Raw genomic sequence first — 17,627 nt, forward strand, 5'->3', positions numbered from 1 at the left:
CCGAACCGAACTAATATTAACCGAACCGTTTTGGAAAAAACCAAAACTGAACTTAACCTAAACCAAACAAACAGGAATTGCGATCGATCTCCAAAATCAAACCAAAAACTTCTTCCGATTCATCTCCGATCTCCGCAGCAGATCCGTCGCGACCCATCTCCGGTCTCGCAACAGCTCCGTCAGCTCACCATCTCCTATTGCTTAGCTTTTGAAGGTAACCTCTTCTTCCTCAACATCCCTTTCTTGCCTTTTGTTGATGAAATTTGTATTGGTGAATGATGAATTTGGTTTAACGATGAATTGTTCAATTGTTTAGTGATGAAAGATAGAAAGAAAAAGAATGAAAAAAAACAGTACTAATTGTTCTGTTAATTGATTGTACGCAAGTGTTCACATCTGAATAATGAATTTGTATGTTGTGGATTGGTGCTGGTTATTATTTTGTTTAACCTAAATTGTTCTGTTAATTGAGTGTATGTTTTACTAGTTAAAGTGAATCAGATAAGATTTTGCATATACAGCAGAAATTGTTTATAATTTTGCATATTTTCTGCTATATTTTCTCACTCACACTAACAGCAACCTCTCCCTCTCTCTCTCTCTCTATAGGTTCTCTCTCTCTCTCTCTCTCTCTCTCTCTCTCACGGCTCTCTTCCTGACGTCTCTTTCTCCTGTAATTTCTCCAGGTATCTCTTTCTTTCTGAATTTATATATTTTTGTAATACTTTTGTGTGTTAGAGAATTACTTGTTCAATAGATGATGTTTCATGTCAAAGCTAGCTAGGAATTACTTTTTCTGAAGTACTTGTTTAAACCGACCTTGGTTGTTATGTGCCATGCTGCTTAGACTTGAGATTCTTATATTGTGCGTTTGAAAGTTATGGAATTTGAGGGGAATTTGCGGTGGGGATTGTGCGTTTGATTTTAGCTGTTGTGATGTTTGGTTGTTCTTGTTCCATCCTGTTTCGGTTTGGAATAGGGTATTTACGAGGAAGGTTAATTTTTGCAGTTTCAAAAAAAAAAAAAAAATTAGGTGGAACTAGGCTATATGTCTTGTAAGAAAAGTTAAGTTGGTTTGTGAAATACATATATTATACAATACTCAAGTGCATCACTGTATTTTCGGTTGAAAGATTGATTACATTCATATGCTTTACCAAACAGTTGTAAATGAAGAAGAAGAAACCAAATGTGTGAAAACTTAATATTGTGAGTGCAGGGTAGGGTATAGAACCCCACAAAATTAAATTCAACACGTCTAATAGGTATATATATGCATAATGCTCTGTCCAAAACTCTTTACTTTAAAAATCATTGACAGGTCTTTTATCAATGATCGAAATTCTGTTGCACTAATATTGTCAATGTATATTGGTTTTTTCTGGTGGGTATGGTTTCATGACCTTTCAGATAATCCCAAACTCTATATAAATATACACACACACGCATACACATATAAAAGAAAGGTTAGAACTAGAGGTTATTTTTTTTTTTGTTGGAATAGGCTTCAGACATTAATTCACCATATATAAAAGCAATTGTCCCTAGCATTCCTCTTATGCACTATATTCTGTTCTATTTTCTGATTGGTAAAAAACTAAAATTAACAAGTTTGAATTGTATATGGTTTTAGTGTTGTGCTTTGATTATTTTAGTTAATTACATGAACTGTGACTACATGTAGAATTATTGTGTTGTTATATATGGCAGAAGATGTTGATATTGTAGGCGTAATAGTTTTGTGACCCTTTTGTAGATAGAAAAATCAATTGTTTCTTAAAATTAGTTTCTTAAATTAACTTTAAGAAACAATGGATGAAAGTTGGATGTTTATGGATATACGCCCTCTTTGGATAAACAAGTTGATTTGCAGCTTATAGCCTAAATGCCTATCATGATAGGCTTTTAGTGTTTATCATGATATGTACTTATGTATAAGCTATTTCTATAACAATAGGTAAAATAAAGTTGAATTATTTTGATATAAACTATGTTCAAGAACTTATGAAAATAAGCTGAAAACAACTGATGAAAATGTCATATGTATCATTTACTTTCCTTATGACATGACTCTGAAATAAACACAGTTTACCTAAGTTCACCTTATTCTTTCAAACAGAAACACCATTTCAATCATGACAACTCAACATGAAGTGATATTGGATGGATTGTCCAAACTGAATGCATTGTTGTCGGTAGTTGTTTTCATTGGAATTGGCATGACAACTACCAACATCAACAGTTTCAAACATATCTCTTCGATGTGTGAAGCGGGAATAGAGACTGCGGAGCGTGCTTTTGTTTGTGGACTTTTGTCCTTTATTCTCTCAGTCTTCGCCACAGTCCTCTTCAACTTCTCCCTCATCATCCGGAGAAAGGTTCAATCCCCGTTTATTCGTTCTATATCAGTAGTCGGGATGGTAGTGGCAGAAATTTCACAATGTGCTTCTTGGATACTTCTTACCGTTACCTTAGTTGATGTAACTCAAATAAAATTAGGAAAGGTATCTTGTAGTAAACTAGCCACTGTTATGGCTGCTTTTATGTTTGTTTTTATTATTCCACCGGTGGTTGCTTTAACCGGTGTTATTATTTACATTACTATTTATTGATTAGTTGTTTTGTATTTCTTTGATTTTAATGTAACACATGAAACCTATATGATATTCGATGGTTATTTTCAATAATAAAATTGGATCGTGCTTTGTGTATCCGGATGCAAATATTGATATAATATTATATGGATTAAGTTCATAATTTAAGTCGTATATACATTTCTAATCCCAATAAACATTGCAACCACCCTCCAAACCCTAAACCTAATTGCTTTAGGCGCCAATTAATGCTGGCTGTTGATTTCAATCAAAACATATCTGCACACATCCCATAGTAATTTACCTACTTTTACCCTCTTAAACTCGGTTATGACATAATTACCCCCAAAAAAATTCCTCTAATGCACATCAGTTTGAATTTGAATTGTTGCCTCTCACCATATTATTTGTTTCCTAACGCAAATAATAGTTGTTGCCGTTAACCATTAATGCTAAATGTATTTCCAATGCACCACTTCTTTGTCCTAGGCAGTACTTGATTCCAATGCTCCAAAAAGGCTTCATCTCAATTAACTTTCATTTTCCAATAAAAAAAAGTCAACATTTGCCTTCAAACTTTGAGACCCATCCCACCTCTTCACCTCTCGACTCTTCCACCGTCTACTCTTCATCCAAAACTGCTTCGGCGTCTTCCATGTCTCTTCCCCTGCACACTCGAAGAACCAAATGACCCTCAGAGACAAACAACTGAGAAATGGGTATGCGCCTACTCTTCCAATTCATACCCTATGCTTTGATAATCATTGAAATGTGATGTAATCGTTGTTGTTGTTATTTGTGAATAGGTGCCTACAAGTACGTTTCTGAGCTATGGCGCAAGAAGCAATCTGACGTGATGCGATTCATGCAGCGTGTGAGGTGCTGGGAGTATCGTCAGCAATCCTCAATTGTTCGTTTCACCAGACCTACTCGTCCTGATAAGGCTCGCCGTTTGGGTTACAAGGCTAAGCAGGTATTAATCTCTCATTAGATCTATACTGTTGCTGATTTACGATGCATTTGTTCTATATAGTTGTTGATTCACTGTGGATTTTATTTTCTGTGTTTTTTGTTTTTTACATTTTATTGAATTTAACAGTAGTTAGTGTTCAAGTTATAAATTTACAGTAGTTAGTTTTGAAGTTATAAAAAATCTTAGGGTTCTAAAAAAAGTGATTTTGGGATTCAATAATTTGGAGACTTGGAGATAATAATTTAGATATTTTACGATAGAAACTATGTTGTTTTTGTTTACTATGATATAATCAATTTTTTGAAATGAGCTATATCTTTAAAATTAAAAATGGTTTTAATGGGCTAATAGCGATAGAATTTTTTAATTTCCAATTTTCGCTAATGACTGATACTAAGTAACTCTCTTACATTTAAGGGAGGTATTCACAATTTGTTATGTGTGGTTGTTTGTTTATTTACCTGTGCTTTTGTTCATTAAAAGTTTATTGATGTTGAACTTATTATGATTTACCCTGCTTGATTGTGATACTGTATTTTGTTACGTTGCATAGTTTTGTGAACTTGATTGTGATACTGTATTGTTATGTTGTTATGTCATTTCAGGGATATGTTGGGTACCGGGTGAGGGTATGCAGAGGTGGTAGAAAGAGGCCAGTTTCCAAGGGTATTGTTTATGGTAAGCCCACCAACCAGGTAGTTACCCAACTCAAGTTTCAAAGGAGCAAGAGGTCAGTTACTGAGGAGCGTGCTGGAAGGAAGCTTGGTGGCCTCAGGGTTCTTAATTCCTACTGGGTCAATGAGGTTTGTTTTTGTGTGAACTCATTTATTGAAAATGTACGTTGGTAAATTTTTTAATATTTTGAAAAAGAAGTGGAAGTATCTGTTATTGCCATTTGGGGTGAGAAATTGTAGTGGTGCCCTCTTAGAGTTTGATTGGGAATTTTTCATGGCTTTTCATTATCCTCGAAGCATTATGCATATTTTTGTTCATTATAAACCTTTGGTCGCATTCGTATATAAACTAGACGCTGGACCGGAGGAAGGTCGTCGGAAATTGCGATGCACGAGTTCAAAAAGACTATTGATTAAATTAGGCCAAAGCCTACTGCATATTTTTCTATTCGCAAAGCATATTGCATATTTTTGTTCATTATAATCCTTTGGTCGCAGATCTATCCATTGGCATTTATAATCTATTTGCGTCTCTTAAGACTGAGATATTTTTCCCTAAGACAAGATTTTCAAAGGCTTTCACTTCATAAGACCTAAAATACTTGTGGTTCTTCCAATTTTTGCGCTGCAGGTAGGAGGTGAACTTGAGCTCAATGCCAGTCACATAATCGGCAGTTTGGCTACACACCACCCACACTGCCAGAAATGGCCGAGAAAGAGATGAAAGAAGAAAATTGAAGTACTCGATTTTTTGACAAGATCTGTCGACTTTATTTGTGTTTATGATACCTGATTTGCTCTGCTATTTTAATTGTACGTTGATGCAATCTTCTTAATTGATTCGTTGTTTCTGTTTTACTCTTCTCATTACCCACTTCCAATGAAGACTAGATTTCCATTATGCATCATTGTTATGGCTTATAGGTGGAGAAAATAACATGTGCATTTATGTTGATTTGTGATATATTGGCAATTTTCTGAAAAAATCCTTCTTTCACTTGCATAAATATGTTCATTGATACTAATTTAAGTTGTTGTTGTTGATGACTGGACTATGATAGAATAAATGAAGCAGGGCAGAAATTTTAGGTAATAAATCAAATTTCACTATAAATAATTACTGTGGTCATATGTGTGTACGTTACTGAGAATTATAAACAATTGACTCATGGAATACCTATAAGTAATAATAGCATATTGGTGTTTGCAAACAAACATGATTTGGTTAGTTTTTGTTTCCTTTTTAATTTATTTTCTTTCTACAGTATGATTGCAGCTTTGGTAAATCATACGATAATTTTTTTGGCCGTAAGTGTGATCTTGAAAAAGGGTTCTATTTTCCACTGAATGTCTATCCACCAATTCCTTTTATCCTTTGCCTTGAATAGATTTTGTAGCATCCACGCAACTGCTCCTTTAATTAGCAAAATCTGTTTTGGTTATTAGAATGAATATTAAGTAACTTAGAAACATTCTATATTTTTTTTTCCAATGCAGTCATTGGATGGACCATTGTCGCTGCTTGCCGAAAGTGCAATAACATGTGGCTTCACCTTGATTCTCCTCCTTTTACTTCCAATTTGCTCCTTTATTCTCCCGTTGTTTTTTTTTTTTTTTGAGAGCAACTGACGCTTCTTTGTAGCAGCAGGAGTTTGATGAGTTTAGATGATCATTTTTCTTTCAATGTAAGCATAAGAATATGAGTTTTGATGAAGTTTTGAGTGGTTTTGCTGTAATAACTCTTTTGTTTGCCACATTGTAAAGGTCTAATTTGGTTATGTGACAAACTTCTTAGTGTTGAACACTTTTGTAATCCTTAATTTTGTACTATCAATCTTATTTCAAAAATTCTGTTACTATGACAGTGGAGGTTTGAACTAAATCATTGGAGTATGGTGGATCTGATATGAGAACTATCATAGTGTATGTGACAATGGTTTTTTCTTGGTGTCATTACATTGCACTGCCTATCTAACTTATTCCTAATCCTAGTTAACACTCCAATTATCACTGAAAACCCTAAATCTAAGATTTTTAGGCGCCAATCAATATTGGCCCTTGGATCTAATTCTTTGTGCGCCATTGATCTATCAACCCTCCATATAATCTTGATTAAAGTGGTGCACATATCACAACACACCGAAAAATTTCAAAATTCCCTCCTTGCTTTATGTTACAAGATGCATTGTATGCTTCCTTTCCAACTTCTGCCTTCACATTAAATTGGATTATACTTTCCCATGCAAGTGTGTTATACCAAGGCAAGGTGCTTTTATGGCATATGATTTTTATGATTGTATATATATATTCCATTCACTCTGTTAAACGCTCATCCTTTCAACTCCCATCTGTTACGTTTTGCTATGGCTATGGCTGATGTTCAGGTTTTGCTTTCATATATACTACTCCATGACCGGTATGTGCATCCCATTTTTTAGTATTCCTGTACAGTATCCCCCCCTTTTTTTTTCCTGATACTGAAATTTGTTCATGTGTTTGTACCAGCACCTTTGAATCCAAATCCGACGTCCGAGTTGGAGAAGATCGTCAATGATCTCCGAATCAATTACTCTGTTGCCATCTATATCATTTAATCTTCTAATTTGCGGCGTTGTACTGATTACATATATAAGAACGCGGTGTTGCCGTGATTTTCAGCAATGTCGACCCAATTAGATGCATAAACATGATTTGTTTACGTCTTAGAATTTGGACTTGATTTAATCATGAATACTTATGTTAGTATTTTAAGTAGATAAACAGGGAAATTACAACAATTATGGTGTGGATTATTTACACTAGGATGATGATTTTATGCAGTTTGATTCTCTTATGTTTAATTTTTTTGTTATTTCTTATTCCAATCAATTGTGCATCTATATAGCGGAAGTGTACTAATTACGTTTTTCTAAATTGCGGCGTTGCCGTAACCCTGCATGGTGTCGTGTAATATAGATGCATAACATGATTTTGAATGTATCCATTTTTTTACTGTATTTGTTAACTATAATTCTGTTAGTAGATCACTGCAAGAAAACATTGGAAATAATTTCTTAAAATGCTGAATACAAACACCTAATACATATAGATTGGAAATTCTTGAACACTAATCAATTCAAATTATCGTATGCTGAGGTAAATTGTATATTCTTGACAAACTACTTAATTTATAATCAAACTTTCAACTGAAAATGAAGCATATTGTTCAGGTGTCAATGGACTTTAAATTTTCTAATAACACATACGTTTATAAGTAGCATCAATCGTTATGAGCATAAAACGAGGCTTTGACATACGTTGCTAATTCTTCTACATTCCACACCTTTTTTACTGTAAAATTTGAACAGGAACAATGGAGAGATGGCTTATATTGCATGTACATAGATAAGTTTTTGAGGGTGCAACAATTACACAGATCTGGATCCCATATGATTTCCCATCCTCAAATAATGCATTGGGAGGGGGCGTTAATTACAAGCATTTTCAAGATGGCCACATGTTAAACTTATAATGAGCATTCAATGGTTGTATAAAGAGCATTCAATGGCTGTGTTAGAAGAAAAGGTTAATGAGCATTCAATGGCTGAGTTTGAAAACCTTATTATAATGAGCATTCAATGGCTGAGTTTGAAGAAAGAATAACCACTAGAAGGAAAGTAAGGCTTACACCTATCCCTCCAGGAAAATATGTTCTTAAACCAAGGAAGCATTGGGTAAATGGTGAACATGCTGCCAAAAATGCATATACTATAAGTGAACAACAAGATACCATGATAATAACCATGGTATGTATGATACCATGCTCAATTCGTTTTGTTCCTTGGCTGTATGTTTGTTTTGCAGTTGCTTCCCACATTTAAATATAATTCTATGTTTAACATTGCCAGAGAAGAATGACATTGGTCATGACGACACGATGGCATCTGATTTTTTAGCTGACATAGATGATTATTAAGAGTTAGACATAGATGATGACGAATGTAGTATATAAGGCGATTTTCCAAAATGTTTAAACATCTGTCGTATTTCCTTAATTTTTTTCATGTACTGCTTATTTTTCTTTGTAATGGATAATGTTGCATTCTTATACCTTCTATACTATTAATGACCCGTGCGGTAGCGCGGGCAAAGATGTTACAAAGCATGATATGTTGGCTGCTGTCTTGAAAGAAAGAGGAGAAGAATGGATAAGGCTCTATGATGCTGAAGTTAAAGAATTACAGAACTCCAAAGAGGATCAAGATCAGATGAGTACCAAATACTTGACTGGGCAGAGGGAAGGAGTCCATGAAGCACGAGCCACCTTACTTTCTTTGAACATGGACAGACCAACTCTAATGTTAGAGGAGAATGAGGATCATATTACTCTTGAGGCTGCCAATGATGATGTTGTTAATGAAAAATCATGATGATAAAACAATTGCCAATTTGGCATAGATGATAATCCTAGTCCTACTGGTCCAGAAGTTGACAAAACTAGGGACACTCCTTACCCCTATGGTTGCTTCTGGAGGATTTTGCACACTTATTTTTGTAAGTGTTTTTCTTAGTTGTATCAGTAAAAAATTGAATAAACAATTCACCTAGATTGCACAAGCCATGTTTTCTACTTTCATTATTAGTGTCTGTTGATAGTAGTAATAGACAATGAACAAGCCATGTAATTGTGGCTTGTGGGAAGTAATAAGCATTAATTTATGTTTAAGTGGTAACATAGTTCTTCAAGTTACAGTTCTAAGCATTATATGAAAATTCCCTATCATCCCCTTTGAAGTTTTATTTTGTTTACTTTTTGCAAGTATAATTTTGATCTGAATTCCTTGTAGATGGATCAACTTCCAATTTTTCCTTGGTTTTCCAACTAAAATCCTTTATATAGTAAGAACACTTCAGAGGTTACACTATTATAAAGTTTAAGAATGTTTTACAAATTGATTTGGTTTGTTTATGAATAGCAAGGTTTCTCTGTTGGAACATGTCAGTAGTTTGCAGAATCTTTCTAAAACAATGCTTTATACATCATATCAATGTTCTATTGGTTTACTGGTAATTAAAACTACATCTAAACCATTATTAATTTCTTTTATCCACATTGTTTTACATTCATTCAACAAATATTGGTGATCCCTATCAATTATCATTTTCACCATGGAGTGTATATTGTACCTGGAAATTCTTTATCTGAAGGGAGTGTGGTCCGAAATCCTATCACTTTTTGAAGATTTTAAGACAAGTATGGTGTATCTTTTTTTTTTTTTTTGAAAGACAAGTATGGTGTATCTGTGATGTTTCTGTTACTTCCTTCTAAACTCGAATCAGGGCCTGTTTGGATTGCTTATTAGAACTCTGAACTCATTTGATTAAGAGTGTTACTTTTCCCACCCTATGCATTTCCTCGCGCGCCCTATTTTTTTTCCAATTTTACCCATGGTCCGGATTTCATATTCCGGAATGAATTATTTGTATTTTCAGATGATTCCGGATTTTAAAATCCGGAATAGTATTTTAGCAGAACTTTTGCAATTTTAAGCTCTACAATTCCTAAAATAAAATGCGAATAAAATAAAAAACAGAAATAAAAAGACACAAACATAAAAACAACTCATTTTATTAATATATGAACAATACATTACAATAATTTTCAAGCTTTTTAAGCTTATTACATAAGATTCTAAATCTATTTCTAATCTCCTAAAAGCCTAATTCTAATCTCCTAAAAGCATAATTCTAATTTCCCAAGAGCCTAACCACTGGTATGTGATGGGGCATACCAGTAGCTTGGCTATTGGAGGAAAACCGGAGGAGGAGGGAAGAGGGAGCTCGGACTTACGCCCAGGCAGGCGAAGCTAATAACCACACTGACCCACATGACCCTCAGATGAACCGCGCTTTGTTGCAGCGCGGTTCCATCCTCATTGACCGTTCATACAAACCCTGAAAATTTTCAACGAGGCCCTTATCTATGAAAGGCCAACGATGAAAAACCATGGTTGTAGAAGGAAGAAGAGGAGGAGAGGGATGGTGTGAGAAATGGTGGGGTTTGGAATGGTATTTATAGGGAGGGGTGGGTGAAAAATGGTTGGGAAACCATTAATGCAGTCAAAAAAACGTGGTAAAACACGTTTTTTTGACTTGACCACCGACAAAAACGTGTGGTGCAGACCACCGGCCATGGCACTGAGGCGTTCCGGAAAATACAATCCGGAAATCACCTTTGAATTCCGGAATATATTTTCCGGATTAGTGCGATTATGGTGCTCTTATGGTGAACGAAGGGAACGTTTACACTTCTTTGTAGGGCTAAAGACATTCCGGAATGTATAATCCGGAATGCTTCAGCATTGGATTCTTTTGAAAGAGAGCTTGGCTTCTTTTGAAAGAGTGCAATCAATTAGTGGTTGGACGGTTACAACTACTAACACGTTTTCATTGACTGTATTAATGACCTAGGACTTGTTTAAGGCTATAAATAGGCTTCCATCTTCAACAAACACCTTCATTCTTCACTTCACCTATTTTCTTCCATTCTCTTCAAATTTTTTAAGTTTTGTAGGAGTGTTTGCGGTGTCATGGTCATTGTTGACCGTTCCTATGAACCCTGCAATTGCATTGCAGCTTGTGTGGGGTTCATATAACGGTCAACAGAGACCTTTGACATCAAAGAAAAACACAAAATATTCATATCGTCTTTGTTCGGATTATATTTTCCGGAACTCTCTTCATCTCCTTTCTGCAATTTTCTTCAAATGTTTAGTTTTTTAGGGGTGTCGGTGGTGGCATGGTCATTGTTGACCGTTTATATGAACCCTGCAATAGCATTTCAGCTTGTGTGAGGTTCATATAACGGTCAACAGAGACCCTTGACATTAAAGAAAGACACAAAAAGCGCACAACAAATCGTCCGGAGTTTATTTTCCGGAAGTTACTAACAATCTGGTCCGGAAAACATAAACCGGACCAGGGGTATTTTTGGAATTTTTGCAGGGCGCGCGAGAAGGCAATAGGGTGGAAAAAGTAACACTCTTTGATTAATGAGAGCCAAATAAATTTATCAGTGAATATACATGGTTGACGACGCATGATGTGTCGACAATGATAAAAGAACATTAAATATGCACTTCATATTTATATTAAAATAATTGAAAACATTGTCGACGGTGAATGAACATTATCGACGCATGATGTGTCGATAATGTTTATTCATTATCACATAAGAAAACTTTTTGCAACTTTTATCAAAAAATGAATGAAATAATAACGACTCCTTTGACATTATCCTTTCAATTTCAATTATTTGGCCCTCGTTAACCACTAATTTTATATGGACCTACATGATTTAATCTCTTTTTGGTCTACACTCGTTTATTTTCGTCAATTATTATCAGTAGTCATCGCATTTATAGCCTTCAATTTCTTGTTTTAAATTATCCATCTTCTCATTAATAGCTTCAATTCTTTAATTGGCCTTTTGATGATAATTGGTCTAATAAAATTAAATAGAGTATTCTTAAAAAAAAAAAAATTAAACACTAATATACTTCAGCCTCACCACCTTCACCCCTTAATTTATACTTCTGCAGAGAGTTGAAGCAGCAATGGTAGAGAAAAACAGACATCTAAAATCTTATAATTTGTAATTTATTTGTTATGATATTATTAATTACTGCTTTTGTATCAAAAAAAAAACGTAATGTCTAGAGGGAGAGGGGGAGAGAGAGAGAGAGAGAGAGAGAGAGCGTGGCGGCTATTCCCGTCATCACCGGGGACAACCGCGTCGGCATTCACCTTCGCCGGAAGCAAGGTACTATAGGGGGAAGGGGGCCAAGCAGGGTGCCACCAAAAGGGGGGGATAGGGGAGAATGGTCCGACGTGAGACCAAGGAATTGGAAAGTGCAGGAACACGTGGACAGACAACAGGACAGGTTTCAGGAGGAGCAGCGGCATGGAGGTTCGTGGAAGCGGCAGCAAGGACAGTCTAGGGTTAGGGATTGGTATGATTTTGCAAGCCATTATGATTCAGAAGCTGATTTCGACGTTGGGAAACAGGTTTTATCGCAAGATGGGAGAGTGACTATTCATTATGAACGTCCACCTAGGGTTAGGGATCGTGATTGCTTAAGATACGAAGATGCACATGTTTTGCAGCGGCGATCACCGTCCCATCATCAAGATCAGTATGCGGCCAGAACTGATGGGCGCGCGCTGTACCATCACAGACGTGGGAGGTCGGTTTCACGCCATCAAAGGCCTCATTCACGTGAGCACAGGGCTGTTTCACGCAGACACAGGTCTGCTTCACGCAACCAGGCAGCTGTTCAACGCATTCAAGCAGAAACGGTGCACTCTAATTTTGTTTCATTCTATTTTACAAATGTTCCGCATAATATTTCCTATTTTGCTTTGAGACAAGGATTTGAGGTATGTGGAGTAATGGAGGATGTGTATTTGGCTCGTAAACGCAATGTCAATGGCAGTGTTTTTGGTTTTGTTTGGTATAGTCATGTCAAGGATGTAGACAAATTGTTAAAAGCGGTAAACAATGTTTGGTTTGGTGATTGGAGGGTTGTAGCTAAGGTGTCTAATTTTGATCGATTTGGGAACAAGTGGGTGGAGGGTAGAGAGCGGGGTGAGGGAGAAAAAAGTTTAAAAGAAGATAAAAAATTAGAGGGAGAAAAAAGTAAGCTTGGTGGTGAGTCGGGTATTGAGGGAGTCGTTAGCAAGGAGGATGGAAGGTTACTTGGTGACGGAGCTGGTGGGAAAGAGATTGTTTTAGCCCATGGCGTGAGTGGAGGGGCAGCTGGTGGTGAGAAGGGTGCTCGAAAAATTGATAAAGGTAATGTGGTGACGAAGGTGGGGGTCGAAGGTAATAAGCTTATTCCTAAATATACTTCGACGGAACATGATTTGTTGTGGGCTAGTAGTGGTTTGATTGTTACTGTTTTAAATGGTGAGGCTATTCCAGTGATTCAAAGACGAATTTATGATGCTGGTTTCGATAAGCTGGATATTTTACCGATGGGAGCTGACAAGGTTTTTTTGAGGTTGGAAGATGAAGGGGATGTCCGTAGTTTCCTCAACGAAGCATCCGAATTTTTTTCTAATTTCTTTGCTAATCTCGTTGCATGGAACAAAGATGTGATGATACGTGAAAGAGGTGCATGGTTGAGAATCTACGGAATACCATTGCATGCATGGAATTTAGAATTTTTTAAATTATGTGTGTATGACTGTGGACGTCTGTTGAAAGTGGGTGATTTCACTCTTGATAAAGCTCGATTTGATTATGCTCGTGTTCTCATTTCAACATCGTCTTTGGATATTATCAAGGCTGATGCTAAAGTGTTGGTTGTTGGTGTTCTATTGGAGTTTAAAATCATGGAGGAATGGGGGTTCTCTTTAGGGGAAGATGCTTGCCTAGGAATGGAAGATGAATCTGATGGTATTGTTGAAGACCAGCCAGCAGATGTTCATGAGGATGTGGCAGCGAGTGGTGATGTGGATGTGCTTCTGAACCATTTGTCCGAGGAGTGGCATAATGTTGATAACGGTGCTGCTGTACAAAATTATGACGTGCAGAAATTGCAAGAAACAGCAGCGCTTTCTAGTGCAAAAGAGACAGCCGCGCATACTGTTGGCAATGGTGTAGCTTCTTTGGTGGCGTTATCAGTTGATACTAAGGCGACATGTGGAGATTTTAATAAAAAAGCAGCGGGAATTGGTCCAGCAGAGAGTCGGTCTTCAGAACATAATGATTCTCAATGTCCGAAACAAGATGCACCTACAGTTACAAAGAAAAAGGGTAATTTTCATATTCGTCAATGTGCACAAAATCTGAAGCGTATTGCACGGTTGTCAGTGAAGGACCGGAAAGAGGTTCTTCGTGCTTTACATAAGTCTTATAGGTGCCGTCAACGGGGTTCACAGATATCGAAGGCTAAGGATAAAGAGGATGCCAGTTCTTCGCAAAGTGGTTCACAAAGTTCAGTTAATAACGATTGGACTAATTGGTTGGTTTTACATGGCTGCGATAAAATGAAATCTGATGATGTTAAAGGGATCAGAAAGGTGGTGGGGTTGAAGTTTAACGGGGATAAAAATAATTCTTTTGATGTGTTGTCGGGGGTGGGGAGAAAAAATAAAGAGGGAGGAGGGAAGGAGTGAGAAGCCGTGGGTATGTGGTGTGGTGGGGGGGGGGGGGGGGGGGGTTGGTGTGGTGGAGTAGGTGGTATTGATGAAGATTATTTCTTGGAATGTTCGGGGCTTAGGTGGGTTTGAGAAACGAAGGGAGGTGAGTCAGTTGGTGAAGGAAAAAAATCCGTCAATTCTTTGTATACAAGAATCTAAATTAGTTGTTTTTGATGGTCTGATGTGTAAATCCATTTGGAATGATAATAATGTTAATTTTTCGTTTCAACCTTCATCGGGTGCTTTCGGTGGGCTGGTTACGCTTTGGGATTGTTCGGAGGTTGAGGTGTGGGCTTCCATGCAGTTTGAACATGTGTTAGGAATCCAAGGCCGATTTGTGAAGACTGGGGAAGAGTTTCTTTTGTTGAATGTTTATGCTCCTTGTGATTCTAATCATCAGCAAACATTGTGGTATAATATTTCTTCTCGTCTTACATCTTTACATGATTATAATATTTGTGTCTGTGGGGATTTCAATACGGTTAGAGGTGTGGAGGAGCGTAGGAGTGTTGGTATGGCCGGTATTCATGCAGGGAGTGTTTACTTTAATCAGTTTATTGATGGTAACTGTTTGATTGATTTGCCTCTCCGAGGCCGCATCTTTACATGGTTTCGTGGGGATGGTAAGTCTATGAGTCGCCTGGACCGTTTTTTGTTATCAGAAAGATGGTGTCTGACGTGGCCAAATTGTTTTCAGTTTGCTTCTTCAAGAGGTCTATCTGATCATTGCCCAATTCAGTTATGTATCGATGAGGAAAATTGGGGTCCCCATCCGTTGCGTATGTTGAAATGTTGGGAAAACTTTACTGGTTATAATGAGTTTGTCCGTGAAAAATGGAAGAGTTTTCAGGTGGATGGGTGGGGCGGTTATGTGTTAAAAGAAAAATTTAAGCTCATAAAGTCAGCGTTGAAGGAGTGGCATCAGCGTCACACAAAAAATTTACCAGCAAGAATTTTGAGTTTGAAGGACTCTATATCTAGTATTGAGGAGAAGTCTGAAACAGTTGTGTTGTCGGATGAAAAAATAGAAGAGCTCCATGGGTTATCAGAGGAATTGTTTTCGATTTCAAGAGTTAATTCTAGTATCTGTTGGCAACAGTCTCAGATGCAGTGGTTGCGTGAAGGGGATGCGAATTCCAAATTTTTTCATAGTATAATGTCAAGCAGGAGCCGTTGAAATGTTATTCATTTTTTCTTGGTTGATGGTGTTATGGTGGAAGGGGTGGATAATGTCCGTGCGGCGGTGTTTTCGCATTTTGCTAATCATTTTAAAGCAAGCCGTGAGGACAGGCCTAGTATGGATGGATTGCGGTTTCGTTCTTTATCTCATAGTCAGGGTGCGGCTTTGATTATGCCTTTGACTTTGGAGGAGGTGAAGGCGGCGGTTTGGGATTGTGATAGCTACAAGTGTCCGGGACCTGACGGTATTTCTTTTGGTTTTATTAAGCAATTTTGGGATATGTTGAAGGAAGATGTTATGCGCTTTTTGTTGGAATTTCATAGAAACGGGAAGTTGACCAAAGGTATTAATAGTACGTTTATCTCTCTTATTCCTAAGGTCGATAATCCTCAGCGCCTGAACGATTTCCGCCCCATTTCTTTGGTTAGTAGTTTGTACAAAATTTTGGCCAAGATTTTGGCTAACAGGCTCCGGTTGGTGATTGGGTCGGTTGTTTCTGACTCTCAGTCGGCCTTCGTTAAAGGTCGCCAAATTTTGGATGGGATTTTGGTGGCAAATGAGGTGGTAGATGAGGCTCGCGGATGCAAAAAGGAGTTGCTTCTTTTTAAAGTTGATTTTGAAAAAGCTTATGACTCTATTGACTGGCGCTATTTGAATGAGGTAATGTTGAAAATGGGGTTTCCGACACTTTGGCGAAAATGGATAAATGAATGTATTGGGACAGCTTCTGCTTCGGTTTTGGTAAATGGCTCTCCCACTGACGAGTTCCCTATGGAGAGAGGGTTGAGGCAGGGTGATCCTTTGTCTCCATTTCTCTTCCTTCTGGCTGCAGAGGGTTTTCATGTTTTAATGCAATCGCTTATTGCCAATAATTTATTCACTGGCTACAAATTGGGTAGACATGGTTCGCTTGCGGTGTCGCATTTACAGTTTGCGGATGACACATTAATTTTGGGTGATAAATCGTGGGCTAATATTCGAGCTATGTGAGCTGTTCTTATTCTTTTTCAACAATTGTCAAGGTTAAAGGTGAATTTTTCAAAGAGCCTCCTGGTTAGGGTGAATGTTTCGGGTTCTTGGTTAGCTGAAGCGGCAATGGTTCTAAATTGCAAGGTTGGTGCTGTTCCTTTTTTGTATCTTGGTTTGCAAATTGGTGGTAATGCGCGTAGGTTGACTTTTTGGGAACCTCTTATTAAGCGCATTAACTCTAGACTGTCGGGGTGGAATTCGCGTTTTTTGTCATTGGGTGGCCATCTGGTTCTGTTGAAGTCTGTCCTGTCATCGCTGCCTGTTTATGCTCTTTCTTTTTTCAAAGCTCCGTCAGGTATTGTTTCCTCTATCGAATCTATTTTTAATAAAAAAAAATTGGGGGGGGGGGGGGGGGGGGGGGAGTGTAGACCACAGGAAAATATCTTGGATCGATTGGCAAACTATTTGTGGGAGTCAGGAGGTTGGAGGGTTGGGGGTAAGGAGAATTAGGGATTTTAATTTAGCTCTTTTAGGGAAGTGGTGTTGGAGATTGTTGGTGGATAGAGATAGTCTGTGGTTTAGGGTGTTGTCTGCTAGGTACGGGGTGGAGGATGGCAGAGTGAAGGAGGGAGGTCGTGAAGCCTCTGTTTGGTGGAGGGATATTTCGGCTTTGCGGGTCGAGGAGTGATTTTCTGAAAATGTTAGTCAGGTAGTCGGAGATGGTAGTAACACTTTCTTTTGGACGGATGTGTGGGTGGGCGGAGTGTCTTTTAGAGATCGCTTTACTAGATTATATGAGTTGTCACTGTTGAAAAGTGAATTTGTTTGTAGTATGCACTTGTTGAGGTGGGGGATTGGAGGGGGGCTTGGAGATGGAGGCGTAGGTTGTTCGCGTGGGAGGAGGACATGTTAGGGGATCTTAGGAGGTTACTTTTAACGGTTAATTTGCAGATTGACAGGTTTGACAGAAGGGTGTGGCGGTTGGATTCTTCCTCCGTGTACACTGTTCGAAGTGCTTACAATGTTATAACTGTTAATGTTCCTGTTACTTC

The 17,627-nt window shown here is 37.6% G+C and overlaps 1 protein-coding gene across 5 annotated transcripts; it reads left to right on the top strand.

Annotated features, from left to right (window-relative positions):
- LOC146924735 (large ribosomal subunit protein eL15z-like) lies at positions 1 to 6,123 on the top strand. Of its 5 annotated transcripts, XR_015010252.1 has the most exons (8): positions 1 to 214; positions 610 to 686; positions 2,120 to 3,313; positions 3,401 to 3,567; positions 4,173 to 4,370; positions 4,873 to 5,054; positions 5,303 to 5,330; positions 5,739 to 6,123. XR_015010252.1 is itself a non-coding variant. In XM_085709683.1 (7 exons), exons 3-6 carry the CDS (start codon positions 3,310 to 3,312, stop codon positions 4,963 to 4,965), a joined length of 462 nt encoding a protein of 153 aa, XP_085565809.1. In that variant the 5' UTR covers positions 1 to 214; positions 610 to 686; positions 2,120 to 3,309; the 3' UTR covers positions 4,966 to 4,980; positions 5,739 to 6,123. The 5 variants fall into 5 exon arrangements, 3 of the variants coding, with proteins under 3 accessions (XP_085565809.1, XP_085565808.1, XP_085565810.1); XR_015010251.1 differs by lacking the exon at positions 5,303 to 5,330; XM_085709683.1 differs by lacking the exon at positions 5,303 to 5,330 and having other exon boundaries at positions 4,873 to 4,980.
- Positions 6,124 to 17,627: the final 11,504 nt, after the last annotated feature.

This window comes from Medicago sativa, chromosome 5 (genome assembly GCF_051527215.1).
Source record: "Medicago sativa cultivar Bolivia chromosome 5, Bolivia_mono, whole genome shotgun sequence".
In the NCBI taxonomy this organism is placed as follows: Eukaryota; Viridiplantae; Streptophyta; class Magnoliopsida; order Fabales; family Fabaceae; genus Medicago; species Medicago sativa.